Below are 22,376 nucleotides of genomic sequence, written 5' to 3' on the forward strand. Positions count from 1 at the left end.
AAAAATCATTTGAAATTTTTGTGATTATGGATGTTTAGAGATTATCAAATTTTTTTAATATTAGTATTTTATTTTAGATTTGAAACTTTATTTAAAGATAATGATTATGATGTTTTTTTTTTAACAAGTGCTGACAATGATTGGATAATTATTTTTATATTAAAAAAATTGATTTTTTTTTAAATTAGAACAATAAATTAAAACTTTTGATAGAATAACACTATTTAAAAAATATTTAGTAAAATAACACACTTTCATACTTTTAAAGCAAGACATTTACTAAATGTCGTCATCCTAAGTGTGAAGAGATAATTGTTGTGCTTTAGAATAACAATATTTAAACATGTTTTTGTTTTTGAAGTGCGACAACTTAACATGTAGCTTCATCATCAATTCTCTGACTTAACTGATCAACCAATTGATCCAGTTGTATGAATCGATCAACTGTTTAACATAAAAATCATAATTTTATGATTTTTTCTTTCAAATATGTTTTATGAGTCAAAATATATATTTTTATCCAACTTGTACATTAAAAAATAGAATCCAATTAAAATCTTGAAAAGTTATTGTTCACGTAGTAATTATTTTTTATATTTTAGTATTAGCCGGTCAGTTAATTTAATCGATTATTATGAATTGAATATCAATTAATTTTGAATTTAATTAATATCATGATTTAAAATGTAATATTTAATTATAAAAAAAGTTATTTAACCAAATTTTTGATATTTCACCAAAAGTTTTTACTGATATGTTAAGTGGTCATTTTTATACTAAGTGCCAAATTTGTTCAAAAATTTTGATATATCTATCTATTGTTTATCAATAATAATAATCGATTAGTTTTTTTCAACTAATTTATAATTTACTGCCGTTTTCAAATCTGAATTTAATTCCTATACTTCTTGATGATGGAATTGAAAGATCAAAGACTTAGAAGTCGAAAATCTGTCTTTCGCATGGAGTTCCGGCGTCGAGATTACAGTGCCGAAGAGCAAGGCCACGTGCTTCGTCGCTCACGCACCGATCACCATCCTCTTTTACCTCCATCGCCGTCTTTCCACAACCAGGTCCAACATTCGAAATTCTCACACATCTTTCTTCCATTCTTCTTCTTCTTCTTCTTCTTCTTCTTCTTCTTCTTCTTCTTCTTCTGTTTTTGTTTGTTTTTTCACAATAAATTTTTCTTTTCATTTTTTATATGAAGGTGGTCGTTGAAAAGAATGGAAATAACGATTTCTTTGACCCGCTAAGAGGACTAAACGCTGTGGATTCAACTAGTGCTGAAGAAAAAGCTGCTAATACTACTACTAACAATAACAGTCAAGTTTCATCCAAGGAGTGGACTTCTTTCAAGAGATTCTTAATGCAAAAATTTCCAGTCTCCAAAATGATATCAATTGCTTCTGTAAGTCTATCTATTCTTTTCAATTATTTGATTTTGTTCCCTGAAGTTAATGATACTAGTGGAAATATGATATATTTTCTACAGATGCCTGATGTGATCATTAAAAGTAGCACATCATTCCGGAAATCTTCGGAAAGTAGTCATTTAGAGGAAGTGGATGATCCACAAAGGATTTCCCAAGAAGATGTGAAGGTCATTACTGGACAGGAGTATGTCTCACGATTACACGAGCTCAAAGATGAAATCAACCGTGCTTGGCATGCTGAAGATCGTGTAACAGCTTTGAAGTTAACTATAAAGGTTATTTTTTTCAATGGGGATTTCTTTAATGGATGTGGCTGGCTTTGTAGGTTTCTTCTTTAACCAATTGGTTATGAGAATTAGTTGAGCTGGCCAATGATCAATGTATATTGTCAGTCTGTGAAATAATGTGGTCACATTGCTCTTGAAGAAAGTGGCTTGATTTTGGTATACAAACTTTAAGACCAATCTAGCAATTCACATGCTAGGAAAATTGTGAGTTGTACAACTGTTACTTCATGGTGTAAAAAAAATCAGTATCCTCATGATTTGAGAAGTGTAGGTCCATGAGTGTATTTTGAATCTCGGTGAACTTCTTCTTAACTTGATTTCATTTGCCTGTTGTGTAGGTTGCTAAGCTTTTGATGGATACATCGGTTCTACAGTTTTATCCTACATTATTTGTACTTGCTACAGATGTATTGGACATGCTTGGAGATATGGTATGGAAACGCATCCAGCAGAAAGCTGAATTTTCAGAAGATGGAACCTTTCTGTGCTCTTTACCAGGTCTAAATCTTTTTCCATTTGTTTGTCTATGTCACTTGCATTTTCACTTGATAACGACAATCATGCAGCTGGATGTAATTCCTGTTTAGTATTAGATATATCAAGTTTGATGTTGCATAAACAAGTAGTTGAGTACCCATGTTTTTTTTTGTACCTTGAGTTATTGAGTTCTACCATTTACTGTTTGACATAATAACTTATAAGCATGCTTGTCCTACTATCTCGATAAGTGTGCACATCAATCTTTCTGGTATGCTTATGATGTCAATGTGCTAAATACAATTCCTGTTGATTTCATGATGAAATCATTGAAGAGCCAACAGAGTTGTGTCATTAGACACTGTAGTTTACGAAGCCTTCGAAATTTTTTACCCTTGTTCTCAGACTAAATTATCTGAAAAGAAATGCCATGACCCAGTCATCATCCCACTGAATTGCAGTCTTGGCTCTTCGGTGGAATAATTTGAAGACAGTCCTACCTTTCATATTTTTTTGCATGAAGGGACTCTTGAAACTTGAACTTGCATCTTTGTTGCTGTAAGCCAAAGATTGTACTATTCTCAACTCTGGGCATGCTAAAATTCTTGATTATTTTCTTTTCTTTCATTCCTTTTGAAGCAGCTAGATAATTTTTCCTGAAACTACTGTTCTGTTTATTTGGCAGAGAATTTTAAAGCAAGTGATATTTGCTCTGATGCGAAAGAAACTTGCAATAACTGGTTTTGCAAAGTTGGTTCAATTCGAGAGCTACTTCCACGCATGTGAAGTCCTTATCTTCTTATATTCTCTGTATTCTTTACCCTTATTTGGTTGAAATTATGCCAAGTGTGTGAAGCATTTTTTCCTCTCTTATTTGTTCTTTGATTCATAAACTCTCTGCATTGATTTTTAGTTTGTAGTTTTGTTTGTACTCTGTTTGTTAGTCTCATATGTTTTGTTTCACTGCAAAGAGTGGCATCTTGAAAAGGAAACTGCTCCTATGATGATATGTCGGTTTAGTTCAATTATGATTCAGGTGCTGCATTTACTAGGAGTTTAACTTAAAGCAGGAGTAACTTGGGAATGCTTCATAATGTTTTAGTTTGAAATGATCACCTTATGTCAAACAATGTCACACAAGCGTTTGCCTTAAGATAAAATATGCATCTGTAGAGATTGTCTTTTTTTTTTTTTTTTTTTTTGTGTGTGTGGTAGATTTATATGTTAAAAAACGAAATTTTTGATTTTTTTTTTGTAGAATTAACTGACAGGTTTTTGCTATTCTCTGTTGGCTAAACATTTCTTTGTGCCTATCCGGCACCTATTTCCTTTTGGTGGTTCAAAGGCAACAAGCAAATACCTTAGCAAGATGTCTAACAGTCTTAACTGAGTATATATAGCAAGATATGTTTAAGAAACTGAAAATCATTCCTAAAATGGCTTTCATAAATCAAGACCAGTGTGCTGAACTGAGTTGTGCTAGCTGTGCTTGAAGCAACATGCAGTTGATATTTGGCATGTAAAAATATTTAAGATGGACCTTGTAGAGCGGTTCACGAGGGGTCCTTTGATAAGGTGAGTGGTGAGTGGTGAGTGGTGAGGTGGTGTTGCTTTCTAATAATGCCTTGCATAAGGAAAAGTGTAAATAAATTTTCCTCCTTGTAGGGATTTGCATCAATTCTCAAGTAGGGGATTACCTCAACTATTTGAAACAATCCCCTACTTGAAATGTGATGCAAATTCCTAGGTGAAGGAAAATCCATCTACACTTTTACTGATGCAAGGCATTCTTAGGACATAGCACTACCTCACTACTCATTGTATCAAAGGACTTATTGTATACTCCTCTATAGACCTCAATAATCACAGTCACATTTGGATCATCATTGTTAATAAGGTTAACCATTTTTACTTTGCTGTGGGTGGTAAAATTGAATGGCGCTTGAAGGTGGGATGGTTATTGTTTTCTCTACCCAAGCTCAGTATAGGTTCACATCATGCTTAGGGGAGCTACTGGATGCTGATCTTCCTTGTTTCCTTTAATCTTAGTAATTTCTTTTTTCTGATGTTCCAATTAGCTATTATTTTTTTCTTCTATGTTTTGGTTGTCTCGATAAAATTGAGTTATGCTCAAGCCTTGGTGGTCAATAACTTAAAATATTAAAATGTTACCAATGGTTCATGTAATTTTATTCTTATATTTCTTTTCTTTTGTTAATGTATTCTCAGTGATACTTGGGCTACTCATGGGAATCTAAGATTTTATACGCTATCCATATTGTCTTCTATTTACATTCCATTCTCTTAATAATAGTTTTTTTCTGTCTAGTGGTTTGATAAATTTCTTTCATTTTATGCTTTTTTGTTTTCCTTTTAATATATGGTCTTGTGAGCTTCGTTCTCTTTTCTCTCTCACATATTGTTTCTGGGTATTGTGCTTCAGTTATTTGGAGTTGGCTATATTTCCTTGCTGGCGTTTTCTGGTTGACCAACCTCTAGATAGTCTCCAGCGCCTCGTTATGATGGCAAGAGGGGTAGTTGATCCATTAGCATCTGCCTACTGCCGTTTGTACATGGCCCACTGTGCAAGGAAGTTGCCTTTGTCTGATATAGGTATATGTTTCTGCTTAATTTCAGAAGTGGCTTATTGCCATTCATATGCTATTTTCAGAGTATGAAATATTATTAGATTTCAAGTTACCAAATGTGTGGTCTTATGTAGTGGGTTTGGCACACCCTTTTCTGGATTCATGTAGTCAAGTTTTATTCAAATCTAATTAGGCCGGTTTGATTTGTGTTGAAGATCCAGATCAAATATGAGTTTGATTTGGTCCTGCTAGAAATATAGACTCTTATTATGCAGCAGGCCATATTAGATTATGTTCATCTTTATGTTTTATGCCAGGGTTTAGATGTGAAAATAGAGGGAGATAAAACTTGAGAGGAATGATTGGAATTTCATTAAAAATCAGGTTTTCTAAAAATTAGGTAAATGTCTATTTATATCATCATGCTCACAACATAGAACATACAGATTCAGCCCTTGTGATATTCTCAACTGCTCACATCTAGGACCACCATCCAGAAACCATCTGTGAGACTGTACCTGTTGAGTTCTTTCTTTCCTATTATGACTTTTAGATTCTGTATCCTGTTTCCATTTTTCTCAACATAGCTCTTTTCCATTGCTAATCTATCCTAACATATAAATGGCATTTGTAAGTTGATCTAAAATGACACATACATTTTATTATATTGCATAAACCCCTCTTCTCTTACCCATGGCCTGTAAGGGGAGAAAGAAGCACTGGAGAAAAGATCAGGCAAAGATAATGTGAGAATGGGGTCAAACAAATAGAGCAAAAAATGTTGTTTACTGACTGGAGATAGTTCTTTTCTTGGTTATCTCTCTCTCTCTCTCTCTCTTGCATTGGTGAATGGATGGGGGATTGGGGGCGGTCGTTTGATGTAGAAAAAGAAAGTACGACACCATTAAGGATGAACATGCCAGCTCATGCAGTTTGCATTTAAAATGCTCTCACTGCTTAGGATAGAAAGATCACTTTTCCCACAAAGTGGTCTGATATTGGGTCTCTTTTGGAAAATTTCTGTGTCGTGTTTCATTTTGAGTTGACCATGCCCAGTCATCACTAGGGCACCTGCTGAAAGGATTAAAAAGTTGCGATACACTATCTCATTTCTATTTGACATATTATGTTAATTTTACTGTAGCAGGGCACCTGGTCACCTGTGTTAATGACACCAAAATTCTATTGATGCGTCATTTATCAGCAAAGGAGGATGGACATTTTGCTGACAAGAAAAGGTTGCTTGTTAGTCTGATGGAACCAACTATTGAATATATTATGAAATGCATATTTGAGAATACTTCTCAGTCTCAGGTCAGTATTTGGTTTCTTTGGTAATTATGGTTGCAGCAGCACTCCTAATTTTCGTTGTTGAAATCTCAACACAAGCTGTCAGAGTACAGCAGCAAAACCATGTGCTGTCAGTTGACAAAGTTTCTTTGATATATAAATTGTTCTGAACTCTAGTAGTACAAGGAGAGAACAGTACAACAATTTAGCATTTGGGCTTTGCAAAACTCATTCTGACTTTTTTTTTCTCTCATTACAATAGAGACACAGCTATGTGCTCCTTAGTAACACTGTAGTACACTACTGAAGTATCTCATCGCAAATTGCTGCTGTAAGATGAATTAGTTGTGGCTTGTGTTGTATTGTTATATTGACTCACTTATTTCTATTGAAAGAGACAAGTAGATTCTGTACTTCTGGAGTTAGGATTGGGAAGGAATCAAGAAGATTTATGTGGGAGTTCCCCTTGTATCTCATTTGTTCTTCACCATCTACTGAAAGAACTTCCAACTGAAGTAATTAGGTCCAATTTTGTGGGTATCCTTCATCTGATTGAGTGCAGCCAAGATCATTATTTCGATCAGGTATTGCCCATGTTGCATGCGTGCATGCACACACACTATAGGTATTTACATACTTGTCGTGCATGCAAGGACTTCACAATTTTGCCTTTTAGTTTTTCTATTTCAAAATTTAAATGTCATGTTTGAGTTAGTATTATTTTTTGGTTGGCTCAGTGCTTGAATTACAGGTTACTTGGATTCAGGCTCAGTGAAAGTAGATCCAAACTAGACATTGTCTACTCAGTAGTGGATAAAGTTATTCAGGTCCTTAGAGCTTTATATTCCTGTTTTATTATCTTTCATTTTCATCAATCATTTTACTTTTATGCCTAATGTGTATGGTACACTTGTCTATGAGATGATTTTGTCCCCTGCAAATTATGGGTAGGCCACCAATATCAATGAGGGGGGTGATTCAATAGAATTCGAGCTTAGAGGAAGGGGAAGGTGCCCCACTTAGAAGTTGAATTTTTCCTGCAAATCCTATCTCTCTCATCTTGCCCAATCTCCTTTTCCTTTACCTTTCCATCTTGCCCGTTGTCTTTGGAAAGTGAAGGAACCCTTCAAGGTTAATACTTTTATTTGGACAATAGTTCTTAATAAAATCAATAGTTGCAATTTTTTTCAGGCAAGGGGACCTCTTAAGGCACCATAACTTGCTATTTGTTTGATGGACTGTAATAGTGGTGAGAAGCATCACGGCCTTCTTTTCATGTATTGGATTGTGGCCAGGATATGTGGAACATGTCTTTTGGTGCGAGTCTCGAGCATTGGGAAAAACCCCAAGTAAGGTGGAAGAGTTGTTTTTGAAGTCGTTAGCTTTGAAGAAGGCTTCTTCAAGGACTTCTAGCTTATATTTTATTTCCAGGAAGTTCTGGTGGGAATCTTGCTTTTCCTTGAGGCTTGGGTTCATTGGTAGTCATGGCTTGTTCTTCTGTGCAGTTGTAGAAGTTTGTTTAGAGTGCAGTGAATATGAACTTTAGTAGCCATAAAAATGGCAGAGATAGGTGCTAGACTTGCTAGATAAAGTTAAACACTTGGATATTTTGACGCTAAGAACTAAACAATACAAATTAGTAACTCAATCACCCATATGCCAATATTTTGTTTCAATATAAATAACTGAAATATATACGAATTTGAATGGCTCATCTCCCTTTTAAATAGCTGTGTGAGCTACCTTTCCAATATTCTAGAAAATCTCTTTCAGTATTCTGTTCCGTTAATCCAACATTTTTCAATGTCATTCTTGTTTACTTATTATAAAGGGCATGTGGTAGGATTGTGTACTTTCTTTTTTGCTCGGTGTTCATTTGTATTGCTTTTGGTTGTGATTTTCTTGTTGAGTCGTGCATTTTCAAGAATGCTTGATAGCCATTGCAGTATAAGCACCTGTATCTAATTTGAAAGTTAAAGTTTGGCTTTTCTATAGATGCGGAATGGCTGCGAAGCTTATGGTAAATTATGATAGAATTTCAGATGCTGCTGATATTATTGCTAGTTTAATCAACATTTAGCTCTTCAGAAGAATGTTCTTTGATATGTACACACACACACACACACACACACTCATATATTTTCTTAAGCTACTCTTAACTGTATTGCTATGCTTATATCTTGTCTAATAATTCCAGGCAGTTGCTCAATATGATAGACTTGATCAGTACGTGACGGTTGTGGATGCTTATATGGACATTGTTCTTCAAAATCAGATGGTAAGTTTGGATGAGTTGCGGCATTGGCTCCTTTTGGCCTTGTTTGCCTTAATTTCTTATGAAATGGCTCTTGTGCATGCTGTTTGGTCGCTTCCATTCCTGGAGCCACACCCCTAATTTTGTTTCTGATGATATCATGATATCTTGCTGAGATGGATTTCTTGACTGTGACCACTTCGTACTGCACCTTGCAAAGTGATTCTGAGAAGCTTAAGGGATTTAAATTGGTTCTGAGAATAACAAGTCAATTGTAAAAGACCCAGCATGTAGAATTTAATACAAATCAGTGCTATGCTGAGAAGCTTAAGGGATTTCAAGCACATATCTTAAGGAGCATGTGCGGAGATTGTGAGTCTAGGGGTGTTCTCTTTCATGTGGTTGTAAATCACACCCACTGCTCTTCAGTTCTGGAAGGATAATAGAACAGAAAACCATGTTGCTTTTACTTTAATCATCACTAATAAATAATAACTGCCGAGTGCAATGCTTTCCTATTTGTGCCTCTTTTATGCTGTATTATTGGTATTCTTCTGTGTGTTTGGTGCTGTAGTTATCTGTTCTCTGAGTCCAATGATTATGCCAGGATAATCATTTGAAAACCATTTTAGAGGGTATTTCAAAGCGAGCATGCCATAAAGAAATACATGAAGATGAGCTTGAAAGCTTGAAGTCGATTTTGATGAAGCTTCTTTCTCATTTCACAGACTTGCACGATGTACTTGCTTTGGTAAGATAAGAGTGCAGAATCCATCACACCTCCCGTACCCTTGTTTTTATTAATTGCTTGTAAAGCATGCACATGCTGAGAAAGTAAATGGTTTGTGGTTCAACGCCATGATGGAATTTGATTTAGCTGCTAACAAGCAATTGGTTGTGATCTATTTCTGCAGGACCATTTTCTTGAAATCTTAGATGTAATGTATGGGAACCCTAGGAGTAACATCAATATGCATATCCTTAGTATGGCGACAAGGTAACTTTCATTACCTATGTATATCATCCTGGTAAATCTAATGTGTGTTTACTTTCTAACTTTTTTTTTTTCGTTGCGTTGATGCCATTCATTTTCTTGAGCCTGCTAAAATATCTGTCAGTCTATAGGAGGATTTTTGTAGTCTGGTAGGTTGGTGCATACCAATAATGGCTTAGTAAACACTGCAGCAACCAAGTATGTCTGACCTGGGTAGTTATCTGATAAGTTGTATGGATACAAGGGCTTGGTGTGCACTTCTTTTAAATATGTAGCACACTGAAAATACCATTAGTGGTTCTGAGAGAGTTGTGTTAATCACAAACAATGTGGCATTAACTTTCAGAGTTTTGGAAGTCATTTCATGCATAGAACCACCTTTTGCTTCTCCTTTTTTTCTTTTTTCTTTTAAATGAACCATCTATTGCTAAGGTTTCAAAACATCTAAATTTTCATGGTCTTGTAAGAGGTAAAAAAAAAAAACCTGGTGAACCATTGCATTATTTAGTAATCTTGCTTACAACATGAAATACTCAATCCTAGACTACACAACAAAAATACAGGATGTGACCTACAAGATTCATTGAGTTCCAGCCTTGTTGCTAATTGTATGAAAATTACATGATGTAACAGACATTGGTAGATTCATTTGTGAAATAAGATTCTGGAAAACCATTTTCAGTATCTTCATTCATTATTTTGTAGTTCTTTATACTTCAATATCTGCCCCTTTCCTTACACTTTAATATGTTCTTTTCTAATTATCATGCATGGCAATGTTTGAAGAACTTTTTATCAACTCTTAGTGCAGTTTGACTAAATCTTGTGCAGGACCGGTTATTTGCGTGATCTGTCAACCATACAGTTGCTTTTTGAAATTTCTCAGTCTCTACATGATGTTATAGATTTTGGAAGTATGAAAGATGATGAATACCAAAAGCCACTACGGCTGATTTCTCGTTTTGTTGAGATGGTAACTAATCTCAGCTAGCTTTATACATCTTTCCTTGTGTTCTATGACGTGTACGTAGCCTATCATTAGATCGGTTGACAATTATTGTTGCTCTTGACTATTAGGTTGACTATGGGACAGAGATGGAACAACATCTAACGTTTTTAGTTGAATGCCGTGGAGCTTTCGGTATCATAAATGAACTCAAGGTCAGAACTCCTTTTTTTATAAATGAAATGTATAGAAATAGAGCCCTTTTTTTCTCCTTAGGTTGCAAGATTTCTAATTCTAGCATATCCAGCATTACAATTACACTTTTTAAATGTTATACAATTTTCTCTGGTATGCTGTTAGATGCTTTTGAAGCTAAGATGACTGTGTTTGTACTATATTTAGGAATATGCTTTTGATTAGTGTTTCTACTGATCATGCTGTCCAAACTTGAGCGTAATAGGTACTCCTTCACAATGGAAGTAGGGAATCTTAATTCTATATACAAAATTATTGAACTCTGTTATATGCAGTCAAGAGGAGGTTCAAGTTATAGAACATGGAGGGCTACAATGTTTTTGGTATCCTTTGTTAGCAGAGGTATCTTCATGTTGCAGTACAACTTTGTATATACCAGCTGCGGTGCTCATGCACCTTCAAAATATTGGAAGGGAAAAGAGAATAAAAAGAAATAAAGATTTTTAGAGACATTTGACATATAGAGGCATTGTTTTAAAAAAACAGTGGTGACTTATGTAACAGCCACTATTTAACAGAAAATCAGCATTAAGTTTTCGTAACTGCTATTATCATATTGCTAATGGCATTTTGTACCAAAAACTGATGTAAGGTGGGAAGATAAATCAACTCAAAGCAGCAAAGAACAGTTAATATGATGGCTAAAACTTGAAGAAAATTGAAGCTGGAACTAGAAAAATAGGTTTAGCATTTGTAGACAACCTCTAAAACCTAAATTAATTGATAGAAAATATGACATGTCCTGGAAAAATAGTATAGGAAGCCCTATTTATACTAGTTCTAGGTCTAAATCCTAAGTGCGTTATTGGCTTCGAGTTTTAACCTGTTTTTTGTCAAAATTTGATTTTTTTTGTTTTAAATTAATTTTTTAAATTGTATTTTAGATCGTTTTGATGTGCTGATGTAAAAAAGAATTTTAAAAAAATGAAAAAACATTAATTTGATGCATTTCCGAGTGAAAAGCATTTTGAAAAACAATTGCTACCACTCTCCTAAACACCCAATCCTTATAGGAAGAGAAATCATTATTAAAAGTTATATGAGTAATATAGAGTCTAAATAGCATAAGGATTCCTAAACTAATTAAAAAAACTAAAATTACTAAGGAAAATATTTATTCTTCCAAAAGCTCCTGCTTCAAAAAGTCATTATATTGGATAACGGCTGTCACAGCCCATGTTTTGAAGATAAGGGCCTGCTTTCATCTTCATTTTTAACTGTTTTTCATTTTTTCTATGACCTGGGAGTACCGAGTGGTAGGTACTCTTGGAGTTCTAGTTATTAAAGGCCTTCCACAAATTATTTTTGAAATAACTTTCAAAACTTTTTTGCTAACAATTTTAGTTGTCTAGAATTTTAAAATATTTGTTAAATTGAGCTTTAATTCTTATCACTAACATTTGTGTTGGTGGTGGGTCATTTAATTTTCTTAACCTAATTTATTTTTTTATATTTATTTTTTGGATTTAATTAATTATAATTGTTTACAGTTTATGATTAGAAATTTAGATTAAATTGACTTCAATTCTGGTTACTAATACTGTACTAACCTAGGTTGTGATTTTAAGTTAATTTGTTCTATTATTATCTTTAAGTTTGACTATGTTTGATTTCCAGGATGATTCTTAATAAAATGAATATTTTTGACATAAATTTAAGTTATTATGTATTGTTTGCATGATATGTCTAACTACTAGAAGTGTTGATATTGTTTTTATTTAGTGAATTATTAGAAAATATGCATCATGAAAAGATTTGTCTTGCTAGTGATGTGCAACAGCAATGACCCCACTGCAATGGTACCACTGTTATTTTATATGATGAAAGTCCATGATTCACGATCATAACTGCAATTTAAAACCATGCATAGAGAAGAAAGTGAAGAGATGTTAATTATTAGTGGTGGAAAAGGAGGGGAGAGAAAAGACCAGAGAGTTGTATGAGGATTATACATCAATACTGCGTGGCAGTGGCATAGTTAATGTTTAAGTGCAGTGGAAATGTCTAACTACCCAGTGACATTCAAACTTATTTATCATGATGGCTATGTTATTGACATTCACAAAGAAACAGTTAATGAAATTAAAGTCATTGACAATTGACCTGGCTAGAAAGGAAACATAATTGGAGAGAAGTTATTTTGTGTGTTTAATTTGTTGGTTTTTTTGAGATTTTCATATGCTGTCTTCACAGAACCAGTTTCAGTTCATAAACTGAAGATGGAATTGACTCTGAATATACCCTAGAAACCTGTGTGTTCTGAAATAAGAGGTTCTGTCACTATCTTAAACTCTTCATCCAGTACTTGAAATTTCTTGCAGGAGACTCTAGTCCATTCAAGCAATTGTTTGGCTATCAAAGCTTTGAAAGATGGAAGAAAGCACCTCAATTTTGTCAAATCTTGCATAGCATTTAGTGAGGTCACAATACCTTCTGTTTTAGAGCATGTTGTGCAGTTTAATCTTTATATTGAGACCGCTGAGGTAATGTTCTTGCCTTTGATGCGACTATCTGGTGCTGCAAGTAAGCCACATATGTTCATCATATTCGTTTTGATGTCTCAGGTTGCTTTATTAGGTGGTTCAGTTTCTCATTCAGATGGCCTGGTGGTTTCTGCAATAAGCTGCCTAGAATGTTTTGACTTGACAGATGGTTAGTTCATCATTTCTTACAATTGAAGCACTTGAGTCAGTTCCTGACCATTCAATTTATTTGATGCTTGCCATCTGTTCTTAATTTATGAGTATTCAGTTATTGCTAATCATTTCTCTCAGTTATAATACAGAATCAAGAAAATGTAATATCTTTGGTTGTGAACTACATAAGCTGATATATGCTATCCTATCCGATACATTTATTGGTAATAATCTCTCAGTTGTAATAACAGCCAAGGCAATGTTAAATCTCTGGTTATAAACTTACACAAATCATAATGTACTGTGCCAACTGATCCCTTTCTCAGATAATTGCTAAATTTAATCAGAGAAGGTTACATTCTTGGTTTTTATTTTTCCAAAACACCAACTACTTAAGTTCCGGACTTTGAATGGATGATGTTGAGTTTAGCCCATTTTCGAAATTGACATCTAATATTAGTAAATGCATGTTCTTTTGTTTTCAAGTTAAAAAATCAGAGTGCTAATATGGGGATATAAACCTGTATAACTGTCAGAGAACCAACTGTGTCCACTTATATTCTATCCATCTTATTTTTAAAATTGACATGTAACATTATTGGAAGCATTTTCAAGTTCAAAAATCGAAAGCTATTATTGGATAGAAATTAAAGTAACTGTCAGAGCATTAAATTGTTAACTTGAAATGCCAACCTTAGGGTAGTCACTGTGTAATGAGCAAAATGCAGAAATGATTGTGATTTGCTTTATTCCAAAGAAATTGCCACATTTGAACATCATTTTTGGAAAATTAAAATTTAACCATGCTATCGCATTGGACACAGTAAGTTTGATGTGATAAACAATTCTTTAATTGTAACACAGTAGGTGGGTTTTCATGATCAGTTGTCTCGGCATATGAATAGAGGGACATTTAGAGATACTTCTCAATATTGTACATCTGATTTCTAGGTTTCTGTATTTGTTGTTTTGAAGTCTTTACCTTTCACCAGGAAGTTGATATCATATTTCCACATAGATAAAGCAAACACATACATAAAAAACAGATGTGAATAAATTTGCTGGGAACTGTAGGCGCTTCTATCCTCGATAACTACTCTTGCCCTTGACATGAAAAGTTTGTAAAACAGTTTGAAATTGGGCACGGATGTGACATGTCTTGGTCTATGATGTGTACACGTATTTGATGTGATAAGTCCAATCTGTGACACAGACCTTAAAATTAAATGTGGTCTTACATTATGAGTGATATAATGTTCTGATTTTTATTGGTTGCTCAATTGGCTTGTACGCTTTGTGTAGGCTCCAGAACATCAATTGATGCTGGTGGAATGCTCTCATCCATTCAAAAATTATGTAGCCTCTTGGTTATGTTTCCAGGTCTCTGAAACCTTTTATCAGTGTTTTTATCTCTAACATAACTGGTGAAAAATTTAAGCTCACATGGCGTATTTATTTCATTACTTTCTTTGGGATGTCTTCTGAACAATCCTTTGTTTTTCCAAAATGACATCCTGAAATTTTTAGACAAGTATTCTTTTCTACAAGCCTTTAGAAAGGATAATAAAGGTGTGAGAATACTGTATTTAACCAACTTTTGTTGTAATGAGGTCAGAATTTTCATTAGTTCATTGTGGAAAACTCTTCTTTTCATGTTAACTGCTTATTAGATAGCCCTGAATTTGGTTAGTTATTCTGATTTTGCTGCTTGATATTCCCAATATTTTACTTGGGATTTTAATAAAAAAATCAAACAGATGTTTTGAAAAAATCAGAAACTGTAAAACCAAACCTGGTGCTGCTTGAGTTTATCTTCGATTGAGAATGATTTAGCATCTTAAGAAAATGAATGAGAATAATCTTTCTTCTATGGCATGCTGTCAAGTTGTCATGTATAAGATTTATGTTCTGCAGAGTCACACTGTTCCTTTAACTCTCTTTTTTTCTTTGTTTTTAATACATGTATATTTGTTCTAATTTGTAGGTAATCCTGACCAAGGCATCACAAGATTTCCAAATAGCATTCTCTCTCTCATTTATTTCAAGTCATGGTAAGCCTTGTCTGTTACTGCTTTAGTTTTGAAATTTATCAATTTAATTTAACAAACCTCATCTTCATGAAATGTTGTTGTAGGATGACTCCAAAAATGAAGATAAGGTTATTTTGTGGGATAATTTTGTTGTTGGCAACACTTTCTCAGGATAAGCTCCCATACTATCCATACTGTGCGGAGGTACTTCTACTTCTCTTCCAATTTAAGGTTTCATGTTTAAGTTTTTTAAAAAATTTGAAATGCCATTTTCTTACTATTTTCGGGTGGGTGGTTGGCTCCAACTCTCAATATTATTTCTGTGTCGGCAACAATTTTTATTTTATATACATCTTTAAGTGATAGCTAACCGCAGTAAACTAAAAACCATGTGATATGAGCTGGGATATTATATATGAAAATGAATATGCTCTGGCATTAGATATGTTCATATATTGCTAGCATCATTCTCCCTTGGGTTTAATTAAGCATGAAATGAAACATTTCATGAAAGGCAATTTGGAAGAAACCCCTAGCTACTGCAAAGTAGTAGTATTGTTGTTTATGCTGCCTTTAATAGCTACCTATGGTTTGTCTCATACTGAGTTTCTTGCAACAATCCAAGTCCAGTGTTGCATGCACATGCAATTTCTTTTACAAGTTTGGTTTACATCTGAAAGTTCCTATGATTTTCTGTTTGGTTTATTCAGATTATGGGCAATGACCTGTTATTTTTTGGTGATCCGTCCTATGCACATGAAATTGCTGCATTGTCTGAGTGTGTTCTTCAGAATCTCATTAGTTTCATTGAACAAGAGCCCCCAAAGGTAACAAAGCTTTCAACAAATGAGTTGTAATGCCACCATGCCAGTAATAGGCCATGTTTCTCATATGCTGATGTGATGTATTCTAATTAAGGCTGCTCGTGGAACCATGGCACTCGAAGCTTGCAACTGCATCGCATCATCTTTTGTGGTATGTTTCTCAGTTATCTTTTGATGACTTAATTTTAGTATAATTGTTTGATCTTGAAAAACGGAATTTGCACAATTCATTTCTATCATAGAGAGAGGTACATTGGTTGTGTCATCTTCCATCAGTGCAAAGAATATGCACCAGTGGATGGGCATTAAACCTGCCATGCCAACAGCCTAATCATCATGCCATTTGCACCCGTTAGGACCAGCTAAAATTTCTATTTATCCATTACAAATCTTTTCTGGAAATGGTTTGCCCCATTCTCATGTTTTATCTTGGGGATATATGTTTGAGCACTCAGGTAACTTTTTCATCTTAAAGCGTCAAATTATTCTGCCCCAATGACCTCTTTGAAATATAAATAAATTATAAATACCCTTTCTTTTCCCCCAACTGTCAATCTTTAGAAGGACTTTCTTTTGCTGGAGTAGGATCTTGAATCAGATTGCTTAGGACCCACTGCTCATCATGTGTATGACGCACACCTTTTAACTAGCCAATATTTACAATTTTAATAGTTTGCATATGCTGTAATTCATGGGTGATTTGTCGCACCCCAAAAAGTTTACCAAACAGCTAATCCCTCTGTGAAAGCTTCCCCAAATCTGGAGCCAAGGAAATATAGGTGATGCCCCAGTAGCCTGTTGAGCAACTGGCAGAAAAAGTCTTTGCTTTCCATGTGTTGCAATTTGAAAATTTGATGCCTTAACTAACCAAACATTCCATTGGACCTTTCCTCTCCTGCCTTTTGTTTTGTGCAGGTATGTCAGGATATATTAGAAGTTTGCTGGAAGCTGATTGAAACTGCTAGGTTGTGCCTTAGTGCTGATGACAGGTACTTGCAGTCCACTATCAAATATTTAAACGAGCAGCTGCCTCCATCCTGTAGCAATCTGATATTTGCACAACACTATGATCTATCAAAATGTTAAATGGTTGATTTTGGAAATGTACATTTATATTCCCTGAGCGGTTATTCATTTAAGAAAAAAGAAAGAAAGAAAACAACGGGAAAGTTAAGAGCCTCTTGTGGTACCACTTTCTATTTTGGTTTTCTTTCTTACAAAATTTGTTTTATGTTTTTTGGCAAATGTTTATTATTTTTTTAACAGATGTACAAAAGAAAAAAAAAATCTTGTATTGATCTAAGAAATATAATAATATATTATTAATTAAAAATATGAAAAAAAATATTAGTAATTTATTTATTATAATTAAATGGTGATATCATGGAACATGCATGGCAATGGTGCTAATGATGAAGACATGGTCGCAATGAATGTGATGCTAAAAATGATAAGGATTACTATGATTTTTATTTTATTGATGAGTGATAGTGGTTGTAGTGGGCAATAATGATGTGATACAAGTGCTTGTAATAGTATGGTAATACTAAAATTGAAATAATATGTATATGAAGAATATGGGTATTATGATTCTTATGAATCTTAACTAGTCGATTAGTTATGTTATAAAAACGATATTATCATTTCAAATCATCATATCTAAAATAAGATGTATTATTGCTTGTTTTATATTTCTAATTGTTTGTTGTGTTTAATTTGCTAGTGCTAGTCTATCTATATGAATTATAATGAGTTTACTATAATTAGTTAAACCAATATAGGTTTAGGTCATTCTTGGATAATCTTAATATTTTTCTCATTCATCTCAATATTTTTTGCACTAACAATATATCTAATAAATATAATTTTTTCCATGTAAAAGTCTTGTTTTTTCATATTAGTAGATAAACATTATTTTTGCAAAACAACCAATTAATTCGTAAATGTTCAACATGCTCTTTTAAATTCTAGCTATAAATTATAATATCATCAAAATAAACTACAATGAACTTACCTACTGTTAATCCCATTAAGTATTAGATGTATTAGTATGTTTAAAAGGCATAACAAATTATATTTAATTTTAAAGGGAGTTTTCCATTTATCTTTCTTTTTTATTCTTATTTGATGATATCTATTTTTCAAATCAATCTTAGAAAATATACAAGATCCATGCAATTTAACTGATATTGCTACTTTAACATGTTATCCAAGGGTCATTAATCATATGGTCCAACAAAGCATGTCTAGGAAAGTAGTAAAGTTAAAATTAATTGACATGAGGGGCCAAGAAAAAACTGTTTTGAATCACACTAATGTTTTTAGATTTATTGCTCAAGCAATTATAGCAATTATATTAAATAAAAATATTCAACATAATCATAAGTACACATGACTTTTGATATTATTTAAAGGGATCAAAGCTATTTGATCTCAAATGATTATTTAGTTAAGGGTATAAATGAGATATTGAATTTTATTGTTATATTAGTTTAATGGTGGCTTAATATAACATTCATCACCTATATTTTTCTCGTTCAGTCGCACATTTCATTTCTCGTATAAAGTGGGAGATGTTGATAAATATCCATATAGGCATTAGTTAAAAGTGATTGGGCCTAAATTTAATAGGATTAAGTTGAGAAAAACAATTTAATCTAAAACTCTTATTTGATAGTCCTAACACACCTATAACTCTTTTATATATAAATACCACATAACTGATATGGTAGATAAATTTTAATCTATTTTTTTTATGTAAGTAAATGAACACTCTTTCTAAAACCCTACTCATTCTCCTCGGTACCATAAAAAGCTAAAGGGATTTGTAACATGTGTTAATTGAGTGACTTAGTAGCCACTAAGAAACAAGTTTGGTTTGATTCTTGTTCGTCCTTAGACACAAGAGCTTGTAATTTAAATGAGAAAATCCTAATCAATTATACCTGATATGTGTTCTTAGAAAAAAAAATTTATTTTATTTTATTTTATTTTTATTCTATATCAACACAAACAATTGTGAAAGATCCATAGCCTTGAAGATAAGGCAAAGAACATCCAAAAGATGTCACAATAGCCTTTGTCATGCATGTTTAGGCCATCAAAACAGCCTCTACACATATAAATTCATGGCTGTCACAACAATCTTTGTTCATACAATTTTTTGCCATCAAAACAGTCCATATATACACAAATTTATGGTTGTCACAACAACCTTCATTCATACACATTTAAACCATCAAAACAACCTTTATACACATAAATTCATAGTCGTCACAACAGTCTTTGTTCATATAATTTTTAGCCATCAAAATAACTCTTACATACAAATTCATGGTTGTCACAACAATCTTTGTCTATGCATATTTATGCCATCAAAATAGCTCCTGCACACATAAATTCACAAGAAATTCAAACAAGATTTTCACCTTCATTCAATACCCTTACTAGTTGGGCCTAGGTACATGTTTTTCCCAACATTTCTTTTCAATAACCTTCATAATTTTACTTTTTTTAGTACGTAATTCAGGATATTTTAAGAAATTAACATCAAAATAGTCATTTTCCCTAATTTTGCACTAGAACTCTATAATTAGCAATTGAAAATGTATTTCCCTTTTAAAGAAAGTAGACGTGAAAAACAACAAGAACTAAGTTAGTAGGCACTTTACCAATCTAGTTTGAAGCTATTCAATCCCCTTCTTTGGTATTATTTCTTAAATTTTTCATCCCTCTCCAAAAATTCTCATTATTCTGTCTTCAACTTTCCAAATCCTTAACTCTCTTTTATTTTTTGTTTAAAATGTCTCTCTCACTTCTTTCACTAACTACCATTCTAAACTCTCACTTTGAAGTGAAGGTTATAAATAACAAAGAAGAAGAAAGCTTTCTTTCTTCTTTTATGGTCGAGGGCCTCAAATATATATAAAAAATAATTTCATGTAATTTACAAAAATATCCTCCATTTATATACCTCATAGTTTTGTTCCTCAATCTACCAAATATATACATACACACACACCCAGGTACAAAATACTCAAGTACTAAATATATGTTATAGTTAAGTGGAAAGTAGTTAGTGAACAAATTGTATTATTTTATTTTCTTAATCCAGCTAATACTAATCTCTAAATATTATTTTATTTTCTTAAAAGATAAAATTTAATAATACAAGGATTCAAACCTTGATCTTAGCTCACCAAACCTGAAGTTAGTGTTATTAACCACTCAGTCACACCTATTTATTTCCATAAAACTTCAATCATAAATATTTTTCACATACATTATTATTATTATTATTATTATTATTATTATTTCTTGGGTTTACAGGAAATTTATGAGATTTATCACTAATTAACATTTTATGTACTAATTTTTGTTATGTTATTGCATCCCAAAATTAAATTAAATCACTAAGAGTTTTTATCCCAATTTATAACAATTCTCCATCTTAATTATCATCATTTTGTTTTTTTTTTTTTGAGAATTTAACAATGAACATTGGTTTTCTGATTTTCAGACCGGGAGTTTACGGGTTTTCCCACAATATTGTTCTTTAGTAATGCGCGCCTTTTGTTGGTTAGCTGTCTTCTTACAAGACTCTATTACTAGATCTAGCAGGCGTCCCAATTTATATGTTACCAATATAAATGTCTTCCTTCCTTCGAGTAGTTGGAAGACTCACAAGAAAGTAGCCACTACCTCACGATCAAGCATGATCATGGATCTTTAAAAAAATCTAGAGATAATAAGTCCAAATAAGCAAGGATTAGCAAATTAATCTAAAAAAAAATGATTATCTTAAAGAAATCATACTCAGCAATATTGAATTTAGACACAAAAGCTAAATTAAGATATAAATTCAAGAATCTATATCGGTCGCATAAACCATAAATTAAAGGTCACCATGAATTTTAAAATATTAATAATCAAAAGATTATTAAGTTTTCATATCTAAATAGACGAGATATTTATCTCAATCTAAACTACACAATTTAAATCGAGCAACAAATCATGAAGATTTATGTTCATATCAAGCATAGAACTTGCAAAGAACACTAAAGAAAAATATTAAATTTCATAGTAGAGAAAGCAATTAAATAAGTAAATTATAGAAAAGAAAAGATGCTAGGAAATAAAGAAAGCATGTAAAGGGAGTGATAAATTAGGCCGGTTTGTTTGCTGGAAAGTAGTTTTTTTTTAAAAAAATGAATTCCGGGAAAGTAAATTATTTTCCGATGTTTGGTAGTGTAATGGAAAATAAGTTGGAAAATACTTTCCAGTATTTGGTTATGTCATGGAAAATGAGCTGGAAAATAAATTATTATTGTTTTATTTTTTTCAAGTTTATTAAAATAATGAGAAACAAATCTTACAAATTAAAAAGTTGAATGAGAATGAAATTGAAAAAAATATAATTTCATAAATTATCTCAAATAAAATAAATAATAATCAAAATAATAGAGATCAAATCTAAAAAATAAAAAAATTGAAAGATTAAGAAATTAAAATAATAATTAACATTTCATAAATTATTTCAAATAAAATAAGTAACAATCAAAAGAATGAAAACCAAATTTGATAGATAAAAAATTTCAATTAAAAAATGATAAGGGAAAAGCAAATAATAATTATACAAATGAGGACCAAAATTAATATAAAAATTAAATTCTAATGGATGAAATTGAAAAACAAATATTCAAAACAAAATATATATAACAATCTAAAGTTTGAGGACCAAATTTGATATAATCAGCAAATAATATGATATTTCTAAATTTTTCACAACTTCCGAAAAGTGTTTTCCGTTCAAAATAAAATGAAAACACTTTCTTGGAAACCAAGCCAAATTTTTCTTTGACTGGAAAATATTTTTCCGTTGACCAACTTTCCTAATGACAAACAAATACAAGAAAGTTTAGAAAGTAGTTTTCCGGAAATCACTTTCCAGAAAACAAACATTAAACATAAATACAAAGCATTAAGCTAAAAATAAACATAATAACATAGAAGAGGTAAATTGAAAAGAAATAAATCACAAGGATAAAACTTGAAAAAGCTTTGTCAAACTTTCTATCGAGGCAGGCAAAAGAAAATACAACAAGGGTGTTTCTCTATTTATAATATTCTAAGACTTAAGATTTACTTGCAATACAAGCAATTAGGAAAGATAATTGACCTGGCCAGTTTCTGAACAAGTGTCTGATTGGAAGAGTGATTGCGGTTGTTTTTTAAAGTGTTTTTTATATCGAAATACATCAAAATGATATTTTTTTATTTTTTAAAAATCACTTTTAAAATCAGCATATCAAAACGATCCAAAACATATAAGAAAGATTAATTTTTCGCAAAAAAAAGTA

At 32.4% G+C, this 22,376-nt stretch overlaps 1 protein-coding gene across 3 annotated transcripts; it reads left to right on the forward strand.

Moving 5' to 3' along the window:
• The first annotated feature begins 809 nt into the window (after positions 1-809).
• On the forward strand, positions 810-17,196 carry LOC7478706 (uncharacterized). Of its 3 annotated transcripts, none has more exons than XM_024593421.2 (22): positions 811-1,073; positions 1,211-1,411; positions 1,496-1,711; positions 2,062-2,221; positions 2,886-2,982; positions 4,644-4,813; positions 5,933-6,102; positions 6,474-6,662; positions 6,816-6,905; positions 8,276-8,356; positions 8,940-9,083; positions 9,247-9,329; positions 10,158-10,299; positions 10,404-10,487; positions 12,849-13,010; positions 13,092-13,179; positions 14,466-14,543; positions 15,148-15,214; positions 15,298-15,397; positions 15,904-16,020; positions 16,112-16,168; positions 16,933-17,196. In XM_024593421.2, exons 1-22 carry the CDS (start codon positions 912-914, stop codon positions 17,101-17,103), a joined length of 2,829 nt encoding a protein of 942 aa, XP_024449189.2. In that variant the 5' UTR covers positions 811-911; the 3' UTR covers positions 17,104-17,196. The 3 variants fall into 3 exon arrangements, with proteins under 3 accessions (XP_024449198.2, XP_024449189.2, XP_024449193.2); XM_024593425.2 differs by having other exon boundaries at positions 5,936-6,102; XM_024593430.2 differs by lacking the exon at positions 14,466-14,543 and having other exon boundaries at positions 810-1,073.
• Positions 17,197-22,376: the final 5,180 nt, after the last annotated feature.

The sequence above is a fragment of the Populus trichocarpa genome, chromosome 1 (assembly GCF_000002775.5).
Source record: "Populus trichocarpa isolate Nisqually-1 chromosome 1, P.trichocarpa_v4.1, whole genome shotgun sequence".
NCBI classification, from domain to species: domain Eukaryota; kingdom Viridiplantae; phylum Streptophyta; class Magnoliopsida; order Malpighiales; family Salicaceae; genus Populus; species Populus trichocarpa.